The sequence below is a fragment of the Ochotona curzoniae genome, unplaced genomic scaffold (assembly GCF_017591425.1).
Source record: "Ochotona curzoniae isolate NIBS_2020 unplaced genomic scaffold, NIBS_Ocur_1.0 contig_2688, whole genome shotgun sequence".
NCBI classification, from domain to species: Eukaryota; Metazoa; Chordata; class Mammalia; order Lagomorpha; family Ochotonidae; genus Ochotona; species Ochotona curzoniae.
In genome coordinates this window covers 1335417-1360985 of record NW_024465553.1, presented here as the reverse complement: position 1 = coordinate 1360985, position 25569 = coordinate 1335417, and the positions used below count along the sequence as shown (strand labels likewise).

General features: G+C 54.9%; 1 protein-coding gene across 1 annotated transcript in view; it reads left to right on the top strand.

Annotated features, from left to right (window-relative positions):
* Window positions 1-25161, top strand: part of WDR20 (WD repeat domain 20) — a 43092-nt gene extending 17931 nt beyond the window's left edge. Inside the window, 5 exon segments of the mRNA XM_040975043.1 lie at window positions 6473-6655; window positions 8956-8999; window positions 9001-9046; window positions 18339-19598; window positions 24452-25161. Of these exon segments, the coding sequence (XP_040830977.1) occupies window positions 6473-6655; window positions 8956-8999; window positions 9001-9046; window positions 18339-19598; window positions 24452-24505 (1587 nt within the window). The 3' untranslated portion in view covers window positions 24506-25161.
* The last annotated feature ends 408 nt before the right edge of the window (window positions 25162-25569 follow it).

The window sequence follows — 25569 nt, the reverse complement described above, 5'->3', positions numbered from 1 at the left end:
TGGGATGTGGGCCGTCTTAATTGCTCTGCTCAGCTTCCAACCTGGGGCTCCAGTTAAGCATAGGGCCCCTTTTGCTCTTCTCCAGTGAGAGATCCTCTGAGGCCCTTAGGACCAACCCCTTGGTCATCCCTGCTTTGCTTGGCTGAGATGCATCTAGGAGGAGTGAGAAAAGCAAGCACAGCCTTGTGTGTACTCTGCTGATTTTTTGAAAGGGCGTAATGGCAACCTTGGATGCCACTCGGCCTGTGCCAGCCGCCCGAGAAATCCACTCAGGCTGTGGGTGCCTCAGCAGCGTCCTGACTTTGCTGGACTTGGACCATGTGTGGAAGAAAGTGAACCTCCTCCAGCTACTGAGCGTGGCACGCAAGTGAGACACTTAGTGAGGGGCAGCCGGAAAGCACACCACTCCCAGACGTGGGAGGTCACGTGGGGGGACATTTGTGCTGTGGTCAGCAATTTGTGTGACTGTTGAGGACAGGGGAAGAAAGGACTGTAAGGAGAGGGCCAGAGCTGCTGCAGACTGGAGCGGGGGGCGGCCAGGCCCGCTGCAGAGGGGCATGGATGGGGAGCAGCAGTGGCCAGGCCCGCTGCAGAGGGGCATGGATGGGGAGCAGCAGTGGCCAGGCCCGCTGCAGAGGGGCATGGATGGGGAGCAGCAGTGGCCAGGCCCGCCCCGGGAGGAAATGTGAGGGCGTAGCTGCTCTGCTTTAACCTGAACCCACAGCATTGTGGGTGGAAGCGGGTGGAAGGAACCTGCACAGGACCTGTGAGGCTGAACTAGCCGGGCTCTGACCAAGAAGGAGGTCAGTCCAGACCTGGAAGGACAGTGGACCCGTCACTGGGGCAGGTGGGCCGTTAGGGAGCACTGCCCGTGCAGGACATGGAAGCCAGGGAGGGCGGTTCTTCAGTGAGGGGTGGTGGATGCAGCGGGTCTGAGAGGCAAGCTTTGGCAGCTGTTAAGTTTGCCAGGGAAAGGACATCTTACGCTTCTCTGGTGTGCCAAAGTGATGCTCAGATGGGGAACAGGGCCTTGGGGTTTGAAGATGCAGGGAAGTCGAGTCCATCGCTCCGCTGCCTAAAGTCATCATTTGGCATTAAAGGAGGCCTGAGATACTTCATCCCACAGATGCTTCCTGGCATTCAGGAGCGTCAAGAAGCAGGTTTCCAACAAAGACAGCTTAGCACCCATGGGACGTGACATGGCTGTTGGCTTGACACGTGGGGAGCAGCAGCAGCCCCGCGGCCTTGGGAGCCCCTGAGGCGGGGGTTGAGGAGGGAGAGTGCACAGATGCTGTGACATGCTGACAAGATGAGGGGCTGGAGTGTGCTGGAGCCTGTTCTAGCAGCTGTCAGCCTGAGAACTTTAGGGATTTGAGGTCAGAAATCGAAGGAAAATAAAGCATGGCGTTTAAAAATGCTGGCATGGTGATGGAAGCTTTGCGTACCAGCTCAGCCTGTGCTACACAACCTTTTAAAGCAGGCTGCAAAGTTTTCTGCTGAACTGGGAACCTGACCAGCATGGTGAGCCCCTGACAAGTGCCTGCCCTGAGTGACCCCTTGCCTAGACATTGCCAAGCACACCAGGCAAGGTTCATCTGGCGTGGGTTGATGTCAGGACAGCTGTGCTTCCTGGGCGCCCGGAACGTGCCGGAAGCCACATGGCCTCTGACCCTTGAAATTGGTAAGATTTTTTAGACTACTTTGATTTTGCCCTGAATTCCTGTTTCAGGGCAGGAGTTTGGCTCAGTGGGTGAGCTGCCTGCAGCCCTGAGGAGTGTGCCCACAGTACCTGTGAGGCAGGAGTGAATCGCCTCTGTGGCTCTGGGCTTCTGCCTGGCCCTGCACAGCCCAGCCGCTGGGGAGGCCGAGGAAGGCATAACAGCAGGTGGTAGCCACAAGCCTTTTCTCTCTTTCCCTCCCCCCTTGCCTTTCAAATCTAATAATGAAAATAATAAAATATTATTGAAGATCAGATAATTGGCAACTGAAATACAAAGCATTTTTTAAAATCTCAAAGTATGCAAAATCCACTGGAAAGCTGCAGAGCAAAGCTAAATTATTTTTCTGTAATTGCTGATAACAGATACAAAGCAACTATAAATTCATGGAAGTAGGGCGTAAGGAAAATCCCAGAGTCTATAGAATTATACCATAAAAATTAAAATAAGAAAGAGGGGAACAAAGGAAAAAACATAGAAATGACTAAACGTGTGGAATAGATTCGATGCTTGAGAGCTGAGATGGAGGTGTCCATCCTATACAGCCCTCCCCACTGCTCTGCGGGGAGGGGCGTGTTCTGTCCTCGGCTCCGGAGTCCGCGCTGTTTCTTCCCTCGCAGACTGTGTCTACCCTGTGAGCCGTCTGCCAGGCGCTTGGGGAGACGGGAGTGGCTCGGAGTTAGTGCAGGGGCTGACTTGGTGTTGACAGCCTTCTCCCCTGGCAGACTTGAAGGGGAGGTGGACAGTCACCTGGCTAGGGCAGGAGAGCCGTGCTGGGCTAAGCGGGAGTGGTTGTGCTGTTGGGGCTGAAGCAGCACCGAGGAGTCCGGCCTTTGTGTGGAGGTTGGTGGGGTCCTGGACTCTGGCCTGACAAGTGGCATCCATGGGTTTTTCAGAAGTACAGGTTTTGTTTTATTTTTATTTTAGTTTTTAAGATTATTTTTATTGGAAAGGCAGATTTATAGAGAGAAGCAAATACAGAAAGAAAGATCTTCCATTTGAAGTTTACTTCCCAAGTGGCTGCAATGGCCAGCGCTGACCTGATCCGAAGATGGGAGTCTGGGTCTCCCACGTGGGTGCAGGATCCCAGACCTTGGGCCGTCCTCGACTGCTTTCCACAAGCAGGGAGCTGGATGGGAAGTAGAGCTGCCGGGATTAGAACCAGTGCCCATATGGGATCCCGGTGTGTTCAAGGCGAGGACTTCAGTTGCTAGGCCACGCCACTGGGCCCAACAACCACTTTCTTTAAGTCCTTGATCAACCCTTACTCATTTCTTAAAAATTTTTGAGATTTATTTATTTTTAGTGGAAAGTCAAATCAGATTTATGGAGACAATGAGACACAAAAATCACATTCCACGGCTCCCCAAGTGGCCGCAATGAGCTGAGCTGAGCTGAAGCCAGAAGCCTCCTCTGGGCTTCCCATGCGAGTGCAGGTTCTGAGGGTCCCAAGGCTCTGGGCCGTCCTCTGTTAATTTCCCAAGCCACAAGCAGGGAGCTGAAGCAGCGGGGACACAAGCCAGGCATCCCTCCCCCAACTTTTTCTTTTTTTTTTAAGATTTTTTTTTTTTAGAAAAGCAGATTTAGGGCCCGGCGCAGTGGCGCAGTGGTTAAGGTCCTCGCCTTGCATGCCTGGGATCCCATATGGGTACCAGTTCTAATCCTGGCAGCCCCGCTTCCCTTCCAGCTCCCTGCCTGTGGCCCGGGAAAGCAGTCGAGGACGGCCCAAATCTTTGGGACCCTGCACCCGCGTGGGAGACCCAGAAGAGGCTCCTGGCTTTGGATCGGCATAGCATTGGCCGTTGCGCTCACTTGGGGAGTGAATCATCGGACGGAAGATCTTCCTCTCTGTCTCTCCTCTCTGTATATCCGCCTTTCCAATAAAAAAATAATAAAAATAAATCTTAAAAAAAAAAAAGAAAAGCAGATTTAGAGAGGACTGATAGAAAGAACTTCCATCTGCTGATTTGCTTCTCAAATGGCCACAATGAGCTGAAGCTGAGTTGATCCGAGGCCAGGAGCCAGGAGCTTCTTCCTGGTTTCCCTTTTAAGTGCCATGGCCCGAAGCTTTGGGCGTTCCTCCAAAGGACCACAAGCAGGGAGCTGGATGGGAAGTGGAGCTGCAGGGATTAGAACCGGCGCCCATATGGGATCCTGGTGTGTTCAAGGCGAGGACTTAAGCCTCTAGGCCACGCCGCCCGGCTTATTTTATTGTCAGTGTGTGTGCGCTTGCTGCCAGTTGAGTCTTGCTTCGTATCCTTAATTCTCTCACGTGTTGGTGTCTTCTTTATTTTGACGTGACCTTGGGCTGACCTTGTCCACCAGCCCAGTGTCCCCGCTCCCCGCTCTCAAGCAGCCTGTTGGGGGGCTCCTCGCTGCACCAGCCCTCACCCTGCCCCCTCCCGAGTCAGGTCTCCCCTTCTGTTTCAAAGCTTTTTCATGTATAGATTTTCTTATTCTGTCCTCCAGATGATCGCATGAGGTTGAGAAAGCAGAGACTCTCGCCTTGGTTTTGCTGGAGAGTCTTGGGTAGTGTCCGCGCGGCCTGCGGCCTGGGCCAAGGGTTCGCGTGTCGGGAGAGATCAGAGCTGCTTTTCATCTTGAGCTCCTTTTTTGCTTCTCAGTCTGTGTATTTGTTACTTGAAAATCAGGTATTGGAATTCTTGATGCAGTGTCCCAGGCCTCATGGAGGGTGCGGTGGGGCCCTGGAGGCTGAGCCTCAGTGGCCTGCGGGGCTGAGTGGACGTCTGGTGGGTCAGTGCCGCTGATTGCCCCACCTGTGGTCTCCAGGACCAGTAGGACTGGTGGGTTTCTCGTATTTTGCCAGTAGCATTCCAGTGTGTTGGGATGACGCAGATCATGAATCATGAAGGAATGTGTTGAAAATCATTTTTATTTTTATATGTTTGTTAAGATTTATTTATTTATTATTTTAATTGGGAAGCTAAACACACAGAGGAAGATCCTCCATCTGATGATTCACTCCGCAAGTAGCCACAATGGCCAGAGCTGTGCCAATCCAAAGCCAGGAGCCAGGAGCCTCTTCCGGGTCTCCCACGCGGGTGCACGGTCCCAAGGCTTTGGGCCAATCCTGCTTTCCCAGGCCACAAACAGGGAGCTGGATGAGAAGTGGGGCTGCTGGGATTAGAACAGTGTTCATATGGGATCCTGGCACATGCAAAGCTAGTACTTCAGCTGCTAGGCTACTGAGCCGGGCCCCATTTTTATTTTTTATTTAAGTTGCAGAGCACTGTGTTTTTTATTTATTTTAAAAGACTTGTTTTTTGAAACCAGAGAAACTAGTGAGAGTTGTAGACCAGAGTCAGGGTAGGGAAGAGAGAGCTTCAGTTCGTGGGTTCACCCCCAGAAAGACCGCCAGCAGTCAGGGCGGGCCAGAACCAGGACCTTCCTTAGGCTTCGCCCGGGTGGCGGGATCCCAGTGCCATCTTCCCCAGCGTGTCAGGATGAGTTGGAGTGGAGGCGGAGCGGCCAGCGGTTACAGACCTGCTTGCTTTTCTTTTCATGCTTGAAAGACATGCAGATGCTTCACTCCTCCAGGGCTCGCAAGAACCAGAGCTGACTGCGGCTGAAGCCAGGAGCCTGGAGCTCAGTCTCTCAGGTGGGCGCCAGGGACCCAGTCCTTGAGCCATCCCCTGCGCCCTCGCACAGTGTGCATTCAGGGAAGCTGGGGTTAGGACTCAGGCACATCCATGTGGAACACAGGTGTCCATGCCCAATGCCCATCTCCCCAGATCCTTTCTAACCCAAGTCAGCAGTTATTTCCTTTGGACTTCAGGGTGTCTGGATGTCTCTTCCCATCCCCTGCGTGGACGAACAGACCTAGTTGCAAATGCTGCTTTCTAGACAGCTCATGGTGACTTTGACCAAGGTCAGTTTCCTAAACTTACTCATGTGCTGACAGGTTATTGAGAAGGTGGTAGATGTGTGTCAGAGCTCCTGAATACGGGCTCACTTGGTGCAAGTTCCCTGAAGGCTAACCCAGAAGAGGGATTGTGGCCTGGAAAAGGAGCCTCCTGCCTGTGCTGGGCGTCAGGATCGCCTGGAAGGCTTTGCGACCACAGCTGGTTGGGTCCAACCCTATTGTTCTGCTTCCTGTGGTCTGGGGTGGGGCAGGAGAATTTGCACATTTGAGTTCCCAGGTGCTGCTGCACGCTGACCTGGCACCACTGGGCTGCAGGTAACTCCCCGGGGCATTGGCACCCTGGATACGCTGAGCTTTGGTGTGTTAGAGTGCCTCGTTAGAATGCATTTGGAGCGCGGTGGATAGTTCAAAGTCTCGGGACCCTGCGCCCACACGGGAGACACAAAACAGCTCCTGACTCCTGGCTTCGGATTGGCTCAGCTCCAGCCATTGCGGTCACTTAGGGGGTGAATCATCAGACGGAAGATCTTCCTCTCTGTCTCTTCTCTCTGTATAATCTGACTTTGCAATAAAAATAAATAAATCTTTTTTTAAAAAAGAATGCATTTTGAAAATATGGAATCAGTGACTACAGTTTTTCCCTCTGAAGACCAGAAGTCTCTGTCACGGGAGACTAAGTTGTGAATGTGATAGTTATGATATGGATAGCATAGCAATGTCTGATAGCTACAGTATGTTAAAGTGCTTTTGTAATATGATAGACAAATGACGTTTGTTTCTAAGATTCGTAACCGAGTGTAAGTAGTGTGACATAGAGTTCGCCTGTGTCAATGTGCTGTTTACCGTGTGTATTTTTCTCTCTCTCCTCCAGGCTGCTGACTTGAGTAAACCAATAGATAAAAGGATATACAAAGGAACACAGCCTACTTGTCATGACTTCAACCACCTCACAGCCACAGCAGAAAGTGTCTCTCTCCTAGTGGGCTTTTCTGCAGGCCAAGTCCAGCTTATAGACCCAATCAAAAAAGAAACTAGCAAACTATTTAATGAGGAAGTAAGTAGCACCCTGTCTCAGCTGTTAAAGACCCCTGCAAGAACCTTCCGTTCTCACCAAGGATAGAGGCCCTGTCGTGCTGCGTGCTGGGCCCAGCCGTCCCGTGCGGTGCCGGCCCCGTGGCAGCGTGGTGGGTTCATGGTGACCCTGCCTGTTGTGCCAGGGCCGCTGCTCCATGCATTTGGGGAGTGTGCTCAGCTAGCTGTAGTGGGGTCTCAGATTCTGCTGTAACACATAGAAATGAATATGACTTGATACTTAAATAAAAATATAGATGTTCAAATGTTGTTCACCTCACCAGAATAATTGCACGCAGACTAAAGAATTTGACGGCGTTTCCTTAGGCTGCTTCAGTTGTAGTTACAGCTTTTTGTTGTTGTATGCCCTCGCTTTTGGCATTTGACTAAGAAATAGTTCTCCTGCTCTTGAAACTATTTTGCTGCAAAATTTCCTTTGACATAGCTAGGTATCCTAGCAACTGAAGCCGTATCGCTTGCCTGGCTTTTGCTGGTGGTGGTACACCTGCTGGGGTTTCTGGCGTGTCAGTTCCACAGCGTGTCACAGCTGGCGTAGGTGGCAGCCGGGACCGCCAGATGGGTTGATGCTAGGGAAAGTGGTTGGAGTGGCTTTTCTCCCAGCTGTGTGTCATGGGTGTGATGCTCCCGCCTCTCTCAGGCTAGCTGCCTAGCGGAAGGGAAGGAGAAAGCAGGCCTGGTGAGACAGAAGCCCAGAGTCCCGGCCTCTCCTGTGACCCCAGCCCAATGCACAGGGCCAGCTTCCGTGGGACCTTCCAGACAAGGCAGGTCGTTTGAATTGGTGCATGGTTTTAACTGCACTGAGATAGCACAGAAACACATTGTAGAATCTGGTTTTTAACAAATAAATTTGGGGAAGAATATTAAACTTGGCAAACTTCAGTTGGAAGTTTGTTTCAGGTTCATTGTGGCGGCGGGTCTGCGGCTCTCACCCAGGCGCTCCTAGCGAGGAGCAGTCGGTGGAATCTCTGGAACCTTCTCATGCCTTCTGGTTTCGTCTAGCTTGACTGGAAACAAAACTTGCCGTTTTGGTTAACATGCGATAGAGAAAAAAATAATTATTTTTGTTTTTCATTTTTAAGAAATCCTTAGAAAATACTCTTGTTTACCTAGATTTTTACTTAATATCACCCAAAGAAATGAGGTGTTTTAAGTAATTGGGTGATTTTCTTGTTTTCTTTATAAGTGATGTGGGGCACGAAGCTGGTCTGAGCAGAGCGTGTGGGCTTGAGGCCCGTGGGGGCGGGGCTCGGGCAAGTTAGTGTGACAAAAGGGACGAGAACCATGGTCAGCAGGACAAGGCCAGTGCTGTGCCCATGGGTGGCACGGATGCCACTTGCAGAACAGAAAGTGTTTGTGCCCGGGTCGGAGGAGGGCAGAGTATGTGCTCACTCTGGTGGCACACCACCAGCCCCAGCCCTGCTCAGGTGCCAGGGGTCTCCTGCTCTTGGTGACTGATGCGCGAATCAGGTCTGTGTGCATTTGGCTGTTGAAGATGCTAGGCTGCGTGTCGCTCAGGGCTAGCTGAAATCAGTTACCCCGCCCAGCACAGCAGTGCTGCGGCTGTGTGGACACGTCAGCAGAGTTGGTTCAAGCCTGAGAGCAAGCTGCAGCGAGTGCCCGGAGTGGCGGTTAGAGCGCTTGGCAGGCGTGCCGAGCCCTGTGTGGGATCTCGAGGACCCCAAGTGCTTTTTCACAGAACACAGCTGCTGTGCAGGGAGTGGGCAGTTGGCCACCTTTCATAGAGAAGGTAAGTGACCTATTGAAGGCAAGCAGCAAGTGAGTGGCAGAGTTGGTAGCAGTCTAGTTCCATGGATCATGACTGGGCGTGGGCTGCAAGTCCTGCCAGCAGGTTACCACGTCGGCCCTGGGCTCTGTGGGCGACGTAGGGCACTGTGAACACAATGACTGAGCAGAGCAGCAAAGGCACGCGTGCGGCTTTCAAATATGGTTTTGTTCATATCAGTGGGGGAAGTCAGGAAGTGCTTTCAGAAAGTGACAGTTGGTCTGGGTCTTGAAGGACACAGAGGAGTTGGAGAAAGGTAGGGAATCCCTTTGAAAGCAAGAGACGGGAGCGCAGTGCGCGGCTGTGGCGTGGCAGGAGCGCAGTGCGCGGCTGTGGCGTGGCAGGAGCGCAGTGCGCGGCTGTGGCGTGGCAAGGCACAGCAGGCGGGCTCAGCAAGCTGAGGAACCTGCCCGGCACTGCAGGCCGCGGGACTTGGGCCTTTGCGTCAAGGCAATGACAGGATCGACTGTGTCTTTTAGAGCTCTTGTCAGCGCTTGTGGAAGGTGGATTGGAATGAAGAGAGAGAATGAAGGGAGCAGGACCAGTGAGGAGGCTCTTGTCACTGTGCAGGTGAGAGCCGAGGGCCTGCAGAGCTGGGGTGCTGGCTTCCCCTTGCCACAACTTGACCCCTGCCCTGTGCCCTCACCTCTCCCAGCACCCTGGTGACGTCAGACGACTGCGTGGGACAGAAACTCAGAAGCCCATTTGGAACAACTCAGGCAGGATTGTGCTTCCAGCTGAGTTGTTCCTGAGGGGGAGGGGAGCCAGGCCAGGGACCAGAGACAGTGCGTTCCTACAGAAGGCCACAGAGGATGGCTTAGCCAATGGCCAGAGCTGAGGGCTTCCTGAGGCAGGGCCTCCAGGCAGAGTCAGCTTATGGTTTTGAAAATAGCATGGTAGTTTCTTGGAGACTGGGTTAGACTTATCGGTAAAGGTTGGGTTTGTAGTCTGCCTGCAAGGAGTGAGATGGGGTTGGGGCGGGGAGGGTGTACCACTCAGAGCTTCCGGAGCTCCTGGTTCCTGGCTGTGGTGTGAGAGCTGTCAGTGTGTAAGTAGTGCTCACACTCCTGCGGTGAGAATCAGGCTGGGAGCGAGTGCCTGGCATCAAGCCCTCCTCATCCTCTCTGGCTGCTGCCGCCAAGGAGGTCCAGCATGAGCAGCCGCCTTCCCTCCTCCCACTCCCTCCCATTCTTCTTTTCTTGAGGGTCAGAGATGGAAGCCTTGCTGGTACAACTCCCCAGATGCCCACACGAACTGGTGCTGCGGCAAGCTGAAGCCCAGAATCGGGGATTCCATCTGGGCGGGGGCAGGGACCCAATACTTGGGCTTGTTCCAGTAGCAGGAGCAGAGCCAGGATTAGAACCCGTGTTCTCACTTGGGGGTGTGGTGGTACCCTCAGTGCTGCACATTGTTCCTATCCCAGCAGTCAGTGAAGGTCCACGAACTTTCCAGACTTGAGAACAAAGACCCTGGTGCCCACACGGCTCTCCCCTCCTTGTGCTTGGCACGCTCTTACCCCCTGTTGGGAAATGGGTAGGATCAGAACCCACCTGAGAACCTGTGTGACTCGGGTGAGCCCTCTCAGATCATTTTTCGTGTTGGGCCTGCAGGGTCCGGGCGTGGGAGGAAGGGAAGAGAAGATGTCCTTGGTGGGAGGCCCTTCGGTTCTGAAGGATCAGCAGTCACTTCTCCGGGAGAGAAGGAGCCGTCAGGGCAGTCCGGCCAGAGGACCAGCCCGTCTAAGGCGGCTTGCCACTCTGCCACCAGCCTGTGCTCCTCCCCAGGACACCCTGTCATCTCCCTGTCACATGTGTGTGCACATGTGTACCCCAGCATTAATTATTCTGACCTTTGTCTCTTTCTGGTGGGTGCCTAGTACATGACAATATAATAAGTGCTTGGATGGAATTATAAAATGGAAATGTTCATGAGAAATAGTAAAAATGTTCCATCTGATAGTCGTATGTTTTAAAAGGTGAATAGTCGATGTTGTAGTATAGTATGTTAAGCTGCTGCTTGGAGTGCTGGTTCACGTCCTGCCACCTCCACTTGTGATCCTGCTCTGACTATGTGCCAGGAGACGGCCAGGAGCAGCCCAGGTGCTTGGGCCTGCATTGGGTTCCTGGCTGCTGGCTTTGGCCTGGCTTAGCTTCAGTTAGACGGCAGGCATTTGGAGAGTAAACCAGTGGATGGATGGAAGATTCTCTCTCACTTGCTCAGTTACCAATCAAAGAGGTGAAAATAAATTTAATTAAAGATGGGATTTACCCCTCATCAATGAAAAGAATATGGACATTTTTTAAAAAGATGTCTTTATTTTTATTACAAAGTCAGATATGCAGAGAGGAGGAGAGACAGAGAGGAAGATCTTCTGTCCAATGATTCACTCCCCAAATGACCACAACGGCTGGAGCTGAGCCGATCTGAAGCCAGGAACCAGGAACCTCTTCCGGGTCTCCCACACGGGTGCAGGTCCCAAGGCTTTGGGCCGTCCTCTGCTGCTTCCCCAGGCGACAGGCAGGGAGAGCCTTAAGTAGCTCGTCCAGTTATCCCAGACCGCGCTACCTGCCTCCCCATAGCTGCCAGAAGGGAGAAGCCCCAGCCGGCCTCAGTCTAGGGAGGCCCTGCAGAGGGGCAAGGGGGCGCTTCTTACACCTGCTGCTTGTGTGCAGGCTTTCAGAAAAGCTCAAGAAAAAATGGAATTAAAGGTTAGATGGATTTCCCATGAACTTCATTCTTGTAGGAAAGGCAGAAAGCAGATTACAGAGAACAGAAAGATTTTCCATCTCCTGGTTCACTCCCCAGCGGCCACACGACCTGAGCTGAGCCAATCCAAAGCCCGGAGCTTCTAACAGGTTTCCGAGGCCACAAGCAGGGAGCTGGGTGGGAAGTGGAGCAGCTGGGACACGATCTGGCACCCATATGGGATAGCAGTACCGTGGAGTAAAAGATTAGATTAAGTTACTGGGCTGCCATGCTGGCCCTTATATGAACTTTTTAGTTTCCTCATATATTTGGGGACAAGAATTGCAGAGGGATAATTTCTCTGTGTAGAATTTCTAGGAATATTTTAGTCGTTGATTACAATATAAGGTCTGAGAAGAACTTGTCATAGCTCCTGTTAGTTCTGACATGCAGGGAGCCCTTGTGTCCTGGCCTCTGTGTTCCCAGCTGAGAGGATGTGGGCGACACTCCAGGTTGGGCCCCGTGTGCGGCCGTAAAGAGAGGTGTGAGTGAAGGGCGCCAGGAGGCTGCAGAGTACAGAGTGCGCATGTGCACAGGGATCCTGCCAGGGCATTGTTTGGTGCCCAGGACCCTGCAGGTGGCTGGGAGAGCTGGACCCTGCTTTGGGGCGTTCTGACTTGCTCCTTGGAGCTGGCAGTGGATCCCCTTGTCCCACTGCTTCTGGCAGAACTCAGGTCTGCTGGCCCTTAGCCACCGTCCTCTGCCTGTGATCACGGTGTGGCTTTCCAGCCGCTGCTGTGGGTTTTGAATTGTTTTAGTACTTTTGTTGTAAGTTGATGCATGCGTTATGGAATCTGTACTCATCCCCCCCAGGTAATTTTTTCGTGCTTGTTGTTGAATGTGGGAAGAACGGACACTGGGTGCTTTGAGCAGCTTTGGGAAGCTGTGGCTCTGGGTCGTTGGTAGGAGCGTCTCTATTCATGCTAACGTGGGGCAGGCCATTGTGGGCGCGCAGCAGCTGGAGCCTGCCCCTGCCCCGGAGCCTGGCATGGCAGGCAGTGTGGCTAAACTCAGAAACAACATGTGGGTCGTGTTTTTTTGTTTTAAGAGGTTTTGTTTATTTAACTGTTTTTGTGGAGCTTACTGTTGAGGTGGACGGGGGCACTTGGCAACACTCTGGCAGAGACCCTCTGTGTCAAGCAGGTGTCCTCCTGAGGACAGCCTGGCTCTCAGCAGCTGAGAGGATCCTGTCCCTCCCACCACACTGCTGTCACAGCCTGTCCCTTTGCCCCCGCTGACCCTCCCTGTGCCTGTCGTCCTGACCTCCCCATCCTCTGCCAGGCGCTTGCCCTGCAGGTCCTGGCTTCACCCTCAAGGAACACCCACCCCATCTGCGGCCCTGCCCCGCCCGGCAGGACCAGTGCAGGGAGCGCTCTGGCCGGAGAGGACGCCTCCTGAGCCGGCTGCTTCCTCTCCCGCCGCTCTCGTGGCCATCCTGCAGGTGTTGTGCAGGTTCTGCTCGCCAGCTCGCTGGCCTGCTCACTCCGGCCTTTTCTGTTGCTTCACCTTCTTCTCGCCACTCCTCATCCTGGGAGATCTTGGGATGTCGCAAATCTGGGTCTTGCTATTCTCAGTCGAGTTTCTTGTTGTCCTTGACTGATCGTTTTTAGTAGCTGCAGACTGACTTTTCTCGCTGTGTCCTGAGCAAAACCCAGGGCCCCTCAGGACACATCTCTGGTCATTCAGTCCCACCCTGCCTGCCACTGCCCTGCCCGCGCTGTCCGTGGTCAGACAGACGTCATCACGTCGGTCCCTCCTCAGGAAGCCTCGGGTCCCTGCCACCACAGTAGCACTAACAGCACAGGTGTAGAATTTTCTAATAGCCACAGTGGAAAAGTTCAAAAAGTGAAAAAAAAATTTTTTTAAGTTTTGTTTATTTTTATTGGAAAGGCCAATTTACAGAGAAAAGGAGAGACAGAAAGATCTTCTGTCTGCTGATTCACTCCCCAAATGGCTGCAGTGGCTGGAGCTGAGCCGATCAGGAGCCAGGAGCCTCTTCTGGTGTCCCCCTTCCCCCCCACGCAGGTGCAGGGTCCCAAAGCTTTGGGCTGTCCTCTGCCGCTTTTCCAGGCCACAAGCAGAGAGCTGGATGGGAAGGGGAGCAGCTAGGACACAAACCGGCACTCGTATGAGATCCCAGCGTGTGCAAGGTGAGGATTTAGCCATTGAGCCATCGTGCCAGGCCCAAAAAGTGAAATTAATTTTTTAAGAGTATCATGTTGTATCCAGTATACCCGTCATGCTGCTGGAGCATGTCCCCGCAGTGTAGAAGTTGGCAGTCATGTTGTCTGAGCGTCTGCTGCCTCGCAGGTGCTGTGCGTGCCTGGGCCAGCCCTGAGCACTGCACGTGACTCCTCACTGCTGGCCTGCCGGATTCGGAGGCTGCTGTCGGGCACATGGTGCCAGGTCCCGTGAGCCTTGGCCTGTGCCTCGCCTCCCGGAGCCCTTGCCTTCCCCACGCTGCCTGCCCCACAGCTGTGCTGCTCGGTGCCGCTCCAGAGCAGGACTCCAGAGACCCTGGAGATTCAGTCCCTCAGCCTTGAGCAGGAATTCAAATTATCCTCCCTGTCTCACCCGCAGTGTGTTCTAGAACAAACCTGCCCTTTTGTTGCAGAAAACGGGCAGCATCATTTTATTCCAATCTTCAACTCTAATAAGTAAAGTGTTACAAGTATTTCCGTTTCTTAGTTTAAAAAGAAGCAGCTGCTTCGGATCTGTCCCTCCAGACCCAGTACAGTTGAAACGCAGTAACTTTGATCCCAGGGAGTTGTACTTTCCTCCCCGGCCTTGGGAGCCGAGTGAGGCTGAGCCTGTTCCCAAAAGGCCTTGGAAGTGGCCGTGGGAGCTGGGTCTGAGCGGGCTGATTTGGGAGTGCTGACAGAGGAGAGTCCCCCACCTTAGGACCCAGGGGCCTGTGCGGGTTTGGTGTCACCCCATCCTTTTCCCACCCGTATCGGCCCCTCCCCGGCACTCTGCTCCCTGCCTCCTGGGCCTGGTGCTCTCTCCTGTGGGTGTCGGCCTGCTTGCTCTCTGCCACCTTCCAGGCTTTGCTCAGCTGGGCCCACCACGAGGCCTTCCCAACCACACTGCTAATTGAAATGACTGAAAACAGAGTCTTGTTTCGCTGGCTCTGTTCCCCACAGCACCTACTGTTGTCAGATTTTGTAAATGTCTCCTAGGTACTCAGCTAGTTCCTGGGTGATTTCCTTGGAGGAAGTGATGTTTGTTTCAATTGGCATGTGTCGGTGCTTGGCCTGAGTGTGTGGCTGGGACTTCAGGCAGCTGGGTGACCTGAGTGAGTGCCTTCCTTTCTGTGGGGAAGCAGGTGCTGGAGGCCTTGCTGAAGATAGAAGTTATTACGTTCTGCATGGAAGGCAGTGTGGCCATATCTCACAAGGTACAAATAACACTCATCTTCCAACCCCGCTGTCCCGTTGGAGAGCGGCACTGCAAGGTTAGGTGTGTGGAAACTGCCCTTGGCATAAGGAGCTTCACCGCTTCCAGACTCAGACCCTTGAGTCCTCAGCCCGGCAGATGGGACGGGCTGTCTGCCAGCGCAGGAGGGTGTGCAGGGTGTGTCATCGAGCGAGGACGCAGGGTGACAGCCGTGCCCAGCCTGGAAAGGGAAGATGAGTAGACGTGCTTCATAGAAGGGCTTGAGCCTGTAAAAACCCCAAGGAAGGGAGTTGGAGCCCAGGCACGGGCAGTGCAGAATGCCCCGAGTTAGAAATGCTACCTGGTCCAAAGGCAGCAAGCTGTCGCTGCAGGTCAGTGCAGGGCCTGACCTCACAAGCAGCTGCTCAGTGTGGGACTTAGGGCCAGCCTTGTGGCTGTTAGTGCAGCTCACAGACCTGCCTGCCCTGCGCCCCGTGTGCTGCACACTGCGCCCCTGTACACTGCACCCTGCGCCCTGAAACCTGTGCCCTGCACACTGCGCCCTGTGCCCTGAACTCTGTGCCCTGTGCCCTGAACCATGTGCCCTGCACCCTGAACCCTGTGCCCTGTTTCCTGTGCCCTGTGCCCTGAACCTTGGACCCTGAACCCTGTGCCCTGCACCCTGTGCCCTATTCCCTGTGCCCTATTCCCTGTGCCCTGAACCCTGCACCATGTGCCCTGCACCCTGTGCCCTGCATCCTGCATCCTGTGCCCTGTGCTCTGCACCTTGCAATCCTGTACCCTACGCCCTGTGCTGTGGTGGCTGACACATGGTAGCCCTCAGTGAAACACATGAGCTGCTTTGGAAATTGACAGTAAACAAGTGACAAACTGGCACTCATTAGAGCTGGATCCTCAAATTTTTCTTTAATTTTAGAATATTCATTTATTTGTTTAAAAGAATTAGGGGGAGAGACGTCCCCTGGTTCACTGGCCACCGTGACTGCAACAGTCAGCATTCGGCTGGGCTGAAGTCAGGAGCCAGAAGCTTTGCCCAGGCCTCCATGTGGGGACAGGGGCCCAGACCGTAAGATTATCTCTCACTGCCCTTCCCAGGGGTTAGCAGGAAGCTGACTTACAAGGAGAGCAGTGGTTCAACACGGTAGTGCTCCACCTCAGCACCAGCATCCCGTAGCGGCCCCTTCCATCCAGTTCCCTGCTGTGGCCAGGGAGAGCAGAGCACAGCCCGAAGCCGTAGGGGAGACCTGGAAAAGGCCCCTGGCTCCTGGTTCCCATCCAGCTCCCTGCTGCAGCCTGGGAGAGCAGTGGAGGACTGCCGGAAGCCTCAGGACCCTGCACCCGCGGGGGGGGATCTAGAAGAGCCCCTTGGCTCCTGGCTCCCTAGTGGCCGTCTGGGGAGTGAACCAGCAGATGGAAGATTGCACACTTGTTCTCTCTGCCCTTCCCTCTGTAAATCTGCCTTTCAAATAAAAATAAACTTTTTTTTTAAGTCCATATGGAAAACAGAAACAATGAAAGGCAAGACATGAAACAGTATCTGCACGGCCTGCTGGCGTCACTGGCAGCTGCTCTGCCCGCTGTTCCGCAGCCCTTTTTTCATTTGAAAACTTGCATGTATTTTGCACTGATGCACTGCACCCTGCAGGTCTGCAAGGCTGAGCTCGTGGTTCGGTGCAGGTTCCTGGGTGTGTGTCGGGGACCCGAGGACGTGAGCCCTCCCTGCTGCCTGTCGGGACCCTGGGATAGGAGTCGGGGGATGGAGCCAGGCAGCACGCCCAGGTGCTCTGTGTGACATGGGCGTGTCTTCACCCAACAAGGTCCTAGCTCGTGGGTGTGCAGGTGCTTCGGCTGCCCTCCTGGCCCAGCTGGTGCCCACTGCTGTCCCGGAGCGGTCTCATAGCACTTGTCAGTGTGGTACTAAAGTTTTACAGCCCGGTTTGTCATCGTAGCAGCGTTCATCTTAATGCTGTAGACACTTGTTTTCATGCCTCACTGTGGCTGAACGTTTTTTTAAAGTCCTCTCATAAGTTGACTCCTAACCCTCTGCTGGCAGTTGGTTTGCCCTTAACGTGTTGTGTTCCTGGGAGAGTACAGTGAAGTGATCCTGGAGGGAAAGTTGGGATTTGACCTGGCTCTGGTGGACGGCCTGGAGAGATGCCATGCGAAGGCTGAGGCATCAGCCACCGATCCCGAGGGCACAGGTCTGTCAGAGAAGGCCGTGCTCTGGGTGAGCTGCGGCTGTCCTAGGCCTTCAGCCGCACAGTGTGGTCACTCATGCTGGGGAGCGTAGGGGGCCTCAGCCCGCACCCTCCGGCCCTGCCAGAGGGGCGCTCAGTTGGCAGTAATGTAGGATAGGTGCTTTTGTAGCTGGGCTGCTGGGCAGGGTGGGGAAAAGGCAGAGGCCAACAGCGTCGGCCGTGTCCCCAGGGGCAGGACCTATTATTGTTGGAGCGCCAGCCCTGCCTTCTGTGGCCAAGAGCACTGGTGTCCGCTGCAGGCTGCCTGCGCCCCGCGCCGTGCAGCACCGGGCCCCCCTGCGCATGCCTGTAGTTGCTCCTTTGCCATGAGGTCTAGATTTCCTGCAGTGAATATGCATGTTTCTGTCATTCCTGCTTTTGCAGCCCTGCTTTTCAAAGTCAGGTGGTTCTATTTCTAAATTTTCTTAAAAAAAAAAAAAAACGTAGCAGACACAGGCAACTAGGCAGAAGGCAGCAATGTCTGGGCAGGGGCCCCTCGGTGTGCTTCCCGCCCCCCTCAATCTCCAGCAGGGAGTCCTAACCAGCGGGCAGGGGGCAGGGGGCCTGGCTGGGAAGGGACGCTGTTCTGAGGGCGAGCTGGGGAAAACTTGTGGGTGATTTCTGATGAAGTAATTTTGAACACAGGCAACTGGAGAGGGCTCTTCCTGGGAGGCCACTGGGCATCCCCACAGGCAGAAGAGGACTTGCTGAGCCTTTACAGAGAGATTGGGTATTTGGTGCCTTTCATTCTTTGGGTTGCCAAGACAAGACTGCTGCCATTCCTGTTAGAGAAGCCAGTGGGACAACGGTCCAGAAACCAGCAGAGCGGAGTGTGAGAACAACACACTCTTGAGTTACTCATCCACTTGTGTCTGGATGTATCTGTGGACACCACCTTGGTCCAGAGAGGATGTTGAGGAAATCTCATAAAGACACACACAGGCCAGGCCGTACCGCAAGGAGGCCCCAGTGCACCCCGGCTGAGGCCAGCCCAGGAGGAGCACTCCAACATCCTGTGTGCTGTGGCCGTGGCTGCAGGCTGGACCGCCACCTTCACGCAGCCCCAGCAGAGGGCACATGTGGCCAGCGCAGGCCTTGGAGTGGCATGCATGCAGGGAAGCCACGAGGTGTGCTTTCCTCGAGGTGAGGTCATCAGATAGAGGCAGTGAGTCATGGACTCAGAAAGTAAGTGCCCCCACTCGCACACTCGTGTGCATGCACACACACCCAGTGCTTGGGGCAGCATCTGGCATGGAATAAGCTCTCAGCACATCCTTGTGGCAAGGCCAGGTCCTGCAGCAAGAGCCCACGGGAGGTTACTCAGGGGCCAGCGGCCCTGCTGGCCTGGCTCATCCCAAGGTCAGCGGGGAGTGCGTGGATGTGCTCTGCCCACTTGCTGAGCAGTACGCGTGTCTTCTTGCTGGAAAAGGCGGAGCCTTTGGAACTTCTCCATTGTGATAACTCGTTCTCCTTTGTCTTCACAGAGACTAATAGACAAGTCACGAGTCACCTGTGTCAGATGGGTGCCCGGTTCGGAAAGCCTTTTCCTAGTAGCCCATTCCAGTGGGAACATGTACTTGTACAATGTGGAGCACACTTGTGGCACCACTGCCCCCCACTACCAGCTGCTGAAGCAGGGGGAGAGCTTTGCCGTGCACACTTGCAAGAGCAAATCCACGAGGAACCCTCTCCTCAAGTGGACGGTGGGCGAGGGGGCCCTCAACGAGTTTGCTTTTTCCCCAGATGGCAAGTTCTTAGCGTGTGTGAGCCAGGACGGGTTCCTGCGGGTGTTCAACTTTGATTCGGTGGAGCTGCACGGTACGATGAAGAGCTACTTTGGGGGCTTGCTGTGCGTGTGCTGGAGTCCCGACGGCAAGTACATCGTGACCGGTGGAGAAGACGACTTGGTGACAGTCTGGTCTTTTGTAGACTGCCGAGTCATAGCTAGAGGCCACGGGCACAAGTCCTGGGTCAGCGTGGTGGCCTTTGACCCCTACACCACCAGTGTGGAGGAGAGCGACCCGATGGAGCTCAGCGGCAGCGACGAGGACTTCCAGGACCTTCTGCACTTCAGCAGAGACCGGGCCAACAGCACGCAGTCGCGGCTCTCCAAGCGGAACTCGACCGACAGCCGCCCGGTCAGTGTGACCTACCGCTTCGGCTCGGTGGGCCAGGACACGCAGCTCTGCCTGTGGGACCTCACCGAGGACATCCTGTTCCCTCACCAGCCCCTCTCGCGGGCAAGGACACACACCAATGTCATGAATGCCACCAGTGCCCCTGCTGGGAGCAGCGGGAACAGTGTCACGACGCCCGGGAACCCCGTCCCCCCTCCCCTGCCGCGGTCCAACAGCCTGCCCCACTCCGCCGTCTCCAGCGCGGGCAGCAAGGGCAGCGTCGCGGACGGCGCCATCGCCTCTGGGGTCAGCAAGTTCGCCACACTCTCTCTCCACGATCGGAAGGAGAGGCACCACGAGAAAGACCACAAGCGGAACCACAGCATGGGACACATTTCTAGCAAGAGTAGTGACAAACTGAACCTAGTTACTAAAGCCAAAACGGACCCCGCTAAAACGCTGGGCACGCCTCTGTGTCCTCGAATGGAAGAGGTTCCTTTGTTAGAACCGCTGATCTGTAAAAAGATCGCGCACGAAAGACTGACGGTGTTAATTTTCCTTGAAGACTGTATAGTTACTGCTTGTCAGGAGGGATTTATTTGCACATGGGGAAGGCCTGGGAAAGTGGTAAGTTTTAATCCTTAATGCTGCCCCGGGTCTAGAACTTGAATAGGTAGTAACTGTTTTTTTTCTCTCGGGAGGGGTGGGGTGTACAATGAATGTGAATGACAGACACGTCTTATTCTTAATGTAAATCTAAATGCATCAGAGCCATAATTTTGGATACTGCATGCCATGTAATTCTGAATCATTTGATAATTCACCTTAGAGCATTTACAATTATAATCAAAAGGAATTGCCAGCCGAGTCAGCCGTCCTCCTGGGAGCACAGTCCCAACCAAGACTAGTGTTCCTGCGCCAGACTATTCTACTTTAAGCAAATCATGACAGTGTTCGGGAAACAATGACTTTAAACTGCTAAAATTACAATTGATGCTTTAACTGGAATAGTTTTGCTTAACTACTCAATTAGAGTATTGTACACCTGATCAGAGTGTGTGTTCAGTACAAGGGGCCATTGTCATTTATAGTCCACTTTTTTATCTTAATCATAAAATGTCTAGGAATCTATGAAATTTAACATTAGGGACAAAGTGTTCAGGGTTGATTGATATTATTTTTACATTGTTCTGGCAATCCACAGAAAGAGAAGAGCCTTAATTTTTAAAACCCATTTTAGTCATTTTATGACAATTAAAACTGTTTAATAAACATCTTTTTTCAAAGAAGCAGTTTGTAGAACTTTGATTGAGATCCTATGCACTGAGGTCTCCACGTGGGCAGAGCCAGACAGGGAGCGTGAGCTGCGGGCTCTGTGCTTGGAAAGGCGCGTGAGCGCAACCTGCCAGCTGGAGCCTCCTGGCACCAGCGCCCCCTGGCACGGCACCAGCGCCCCCTGGCACGGCACCTGCCTGGGCGGAGGCACGCAGGGATGGGGTTTGGTTTCATCTTTCTTCTTTGTGGAAGGTAGTTGTGATTCTGGGATCCCTCCTGGGACACAGGTGCTGGCCGGACCCTTGGGTGGCACCCTTGGTGGCTGCACCCCCAGCACCTCCTGTGGGGCCGGGGACTGTGACTGCGTGGCTGGGGGGCTGGGCTGCACCCTCCTGAGCGGCAGGATATGACATTCCTGGAGGGTCCCTGTCAGCTGTGGAAGGCTTGCTTTCACGTCCCAGTGTGCACAGTGGGTGAGCTGGTACTGGCTGTATTTTAGGTCAGGATGGTAACCGTTAACGTACTGGGGCGTTTAGGGTTGTATCTCCCTCGTGTACATTTTTTGTAGTCAAGTATGGCGAGAATCTGCGTGGTTCCAGTAGTGAGTACAAAACACCTGATGATGTGGGTGGCTCTGCTGTGCGGGTCTCACAGGTGGAGCTGCAGCTTCGGCCTCCGGAGGTCACGGCCGATCCCAGCCCCCCGGCGAGCATGCAGCCGCAGCAGCCGTCATCCTCGTGGAGTTGCAAGAGGAGGCTGCTCGTCAGTGGTCAGCACTCTTCACTGAGAGCATGTGTGACGAGCTCTGGCGTGGTGACAAGTGCAGCCCCTCCTCGGGGAGGGTGACCAGCCCGAGTTCCTGCTGCAGCCCTTGCCCTGCGGAGCTCAGAGAAGGGAGTGTGGGTCTGGTCTGACCTGAGTCCAGGCTGGCTTGGAGGCAGAACGCTGGTGCCACGTGGGCCTCCTGGCCGGATTCTCTTTTGAGCCCTTCACTTGCGAGGAAGACGTGTCATAGGAAGAAGCAGGTGCTTCTGTCTTAGAGACCTGGGGCAGGTGAGGAGGGGAGGCAGTGTGGTTGCCTCAGCCCGCCCCGCCAAGGGCCTTCACACGCAGACCCAGCAGCAGTCAGGCTGCTGCCTGCCCCTGGTGCCTCTTGGCTGGTTGAATTATCCTGCAGTGGTTACCATGCCTCTGCAGCTATGTGGAGGGCCGCGTGGTGCTGTGGGGGTGCCCATGGGCCTGGCGGCTTCTAAGTTCACTCGGTAGCGAGACCCTCTGCAGACAAGTAGGGGCCTGGCATTTACCCTCAAGACACTGCTTGGGGTCTCTTGGGTTCCTGGGTGCAAGCTGACCTGCCACCGCTGCCCTGGTCACCAAGTGGGGAGCAGTCAGCAGGGCCTTTCCCTGCACCTGGGTGGGGCTGACAGTGTCACATAAGGGCTTAGGGTAACAGACCCTCGTGATGGCCACAGGCCCACTTGGAAATGCAGGCTTTCACCTTTTAGCAAGGGAGCAACCCTGCTCAGTTGGTGTGCCAGCTGAAGGGCTGTGTCAGCTGCAGTGTCACACAGACAGGAAACTGTACCAGCTTGGATGAAGTTTACTTGCCATGAAAATCACAAAACATGTATTTCCTTTTTAATTTTTTTGTCTTAACTTCCTGACACGAAGTATGGGTGAAGCTAACAGGTGAATGAAGCCTCAGGAGGCCAGTGTTGTCTGCATGAGGCTGTGCTCCGCTGCACTGCACTGCTCCACTGCACTACTGCACTGCACTGCACCACTCCACTGCTCTGCTGCTCCACTGCACTGCTCTGCTGCTCCACTGCACTGCTCTATTGTACTGCTCTGCTGCACTGCACCACTCCGCTGCACTGCTCCATTGCTCCACTGCACTGCACTGCTCCATTGCGCTGCACTGCTCCACTGCACTGCACTGCTGCACTGCCCCATTGCACTGCTCTACTGTACTGCACTGCTCCATTGCACTGCACTGCTCTGCTCCACTGCACTGCACTGCTCCGCTGCACTGCCCCACTCCGAGGCACGTTCCTGGTGTTCTGCCCTGCTTCTCGGAGGAGGTCCTCTATCTCACTCTTAAATAAACATGCAAATGAGTTGTGCATGGAGATAATTCTCAATAATCATTTTCACATCTAAGCTTTAAAAAGAGCCTGTCAACCCCGAGGAGGTGCCCTGGAGTTCTGTGAGGTTATGGGCCTCATGGTGTGTGAACAGAAAGCTGTGAGACCTGCCACCTCGTGAGCAAGCTGGGTCCCACATGGCTGCTCCTGGCTGCCATGTCCGCTGTTTGGTGCCTGACCCACGGCTGATCTCCAGCTGGCCGGGCAGCAGCCCATCCTGGGGACAATGCTACCATTCTGCTGTTGTCCCAGGCTGGCACGGTGTCACCGTGCCCTCCTCCCCCACACCCTGGGCACCCACAGCGCTTCTGGCGCCAGCCAGTGACTGGGAGAGGGTAGAGGGTGCTTTTCTGGGTGGAGTCATCAGAGGCCAGGATTTGGAGATGGCTGCGGCAGCTGCACTGGCCCACGGGCTGCTGGGGACCCTGTAGACAGTGGCTGAGCAGGCCCTAGTAGCCAGGATTGCTGTCCCTCCCTGCTGGTGCTCTGGCTTCTGCAGGGCTGGGTTCCAGAAGCTTCCCTGGGGTCTGCAGTGCCTCCGGTACTGGCTGCCCAGGCAGCGGCCAGGAATGCCTTCCCGGTGCCTAGCACACGGTCAACCCTCAACTGCTGGCCCCTTATAAAAACTACAACATCTTTAAAAAACGATGTAGTTGTACCCTCAAGAAAATGTGTCCCCCCTCTGCCATGCGCCACTGCCCATGGGAGTAAGTGGCCTGCCGCCTGCCCCTTGTAGGGCAACTTCCAGGTGGGGGCAGCTGGACAGGCTCATCCTTGGAGCCAAGGCCTTCCACCTGCCCCCCCCAGCTCCCAACTGCAGGGGGTTGTCAGGGCGGGCTGCCCGAGGTGTGCCCAGTGGACTGGTCAGAGCCTGGCCAAGGTTTGGCCAGCTCACCTGGCCGCTGGCCAGCTTACACATGGGGCGATGCCCGTGGCTTCTCGCTAAAAGGAAATCCCCTCCCTGCTCTGAGATCCCACCTCTGGATACTTTGTCTGCTCAGGGCCAGTTCTGCATGTTGCTGGCTTGGGGTTGGGAGGGGGCACTATGAAGAAACCTAGATGGAGGGTGACGAGATGACTGCAGCCCATCACAGCTGCCTCACCCCATGGTGACTGTCCCTCTGACACGGGTCGGTGGGCTCTGGCCTCCCAAGGGCTGGCTGGCGGGTGAGGAGGTGGGCCCATTACCAGTGGGAGCGAGCTGTAGGGGTCAGCTACACAGCAATGCTTGGCAGAGAAGAGAAAGCATGGATAACTGTTGCTTAAATGTGGGTATGACCGTAAAGAATAGATTCTTAATTTTACCTGCTTGAAAACTGTTCCTGTGTGTCCAGCGCCCCCTGTGGGCCAAACCGCCCTGGGAGAGGGGTGGCCTCCCCTCAGACCCCAGGCTGATCTCGGCTCTCCCTTCCTCTGGATTGAAAGTAGCTCCTGGAGGCCATTGTCCCCCTGTGGCCCTAACCCTGCCGTGGGGTCCTTTCTCACTGTGGGCTCCCCCTCCCTTGACCCCAGCTGTGCGCAGCTGGAGGGAGGCTCTTGCATATGGTGAGCCACGTTGGTGGCTGTGTGCGCCAGCTGTTTGCCTAGGCCCCCGCATCTGTCTGATTGTAAGGTAGGACATTGTCGCTAGGGCAGGGGCAGCGCAGCTATCTCCCACTGCCGCCAGTGAGGAGTGGCAGAGCTGGAGGCCAACTAGAGTCCATCCCTGCTTGAGGCCCAGGCCAGGCCAGCTCACGCCAGCTCCTGTGGGTACTGTTGACCTCGGATCCCAGGGAGGAGTGACCACACTGAGGGCCTGCCAGGCGCAGTCATCAGGATCTTTGTCCTGTTAGCTCCACAGCCTCGGGGACTCCCTGGGTGCTGGAGGGGCTAAAGCCACAGGATGCCACCTGTGCCGCTGGGGGAGCTGAGGGCCTGGCTGCCCCAGGCTCAGGCGCCGCAGCCCCACAGCCCCGCAGTCCCTGTGGTCTGGCACCCCGGTGGGGCGGGCCTTGGGCGTCCCCCGGACCAGGTGAGCTGTAACTTGCTGGGCTGGATTAATGGAAACTGCTTTGTTCACAGGGCCTATTGCCATCCCCAAGCCAGGCCAGAGCTCCAGGTGGGACTGTAGTGTAGCGACCCCGCGGGAGCGACGCCACCTCAGCCACATGCCAGCCGAGAAGATGTCTCCCACCTGATGGCAGGCTGGCACGGCTCCACTAGAAAATAAGAAACTTTTAACTCCAAAGGTCTACTGTAACTGAGCCCCATGTACGTATAGAACACAGCCCTGTCTACGTAGCGTCATGAAGTGCTGCTGGGACACCAGGCCCCTCTGGGTGGCTGAGGGCACCAGCCGGAGGCGGGGGAGGGGCTGTCGCCCTCGCTCAGTGTGTGGACTCAGGAACACAGAGGCTGCGATCCAATCGTAGATTTAAAAAACACAAAACTGTTTGCACTTAATGTAGCTGAACACTGGTGCAGGACGGTGCTGCCTTGTGGGCGCGTGGGCCTCACGGCCAATGACAGCAGTGGGTGGGCATGGATTTCAATACTGTGGTCGCCACGGTAGCAGACTCAACTCTGTATGATATGTATAAATAATGTAATTCTGCGGTTGGGAGAATTATTCTCCACTGGTCATTTTCATCATTTAAGAGTGATATTTCTAATTCCAAAAAAAATTATTAAAACTATCTTGAATATATCATCTGTTTATCTTCTGTGAAATTGGCTCCATTTTGAACACAGTTTGGGCCAGTGCAGACTGACCCCATCCTCTGGCCCCACGTGCCCGGAGCCCCGGCCCCCTTCTCACAGCCCGGAGTCCCGTCCTCTGTCGCCGAGAGCCCGTGGCCACTGTGGCCACAGTTCGTGCAGAAGGGTTATCCAGGCTGGCGTGGGGCCCTCGAGGCGTACGTGTGAGGCACCCGGTGCTGGTCACCCTCAGCAGGGCAGCGTGTCATTCAGATGAACCCTCAGAGGGAAAGCCGGGCACAGTGGGCCACGGCCCTGCAGACTCTGGGTCCCTGGGATGTGCCCTTGCGATGAGCCTTCCAGAATTGTCAGTGGTGGGAAATATCAGGCCTCCGTCAGGAAGCGTAGCTTATTCCAGAGACAGAAGGAGTCTGCCTGCTGGTCCAGTCCCCAGGTAGGAGCCATGCCCCAGGGACTTGGTCCAGGTCTCCGTCCTCATGGAC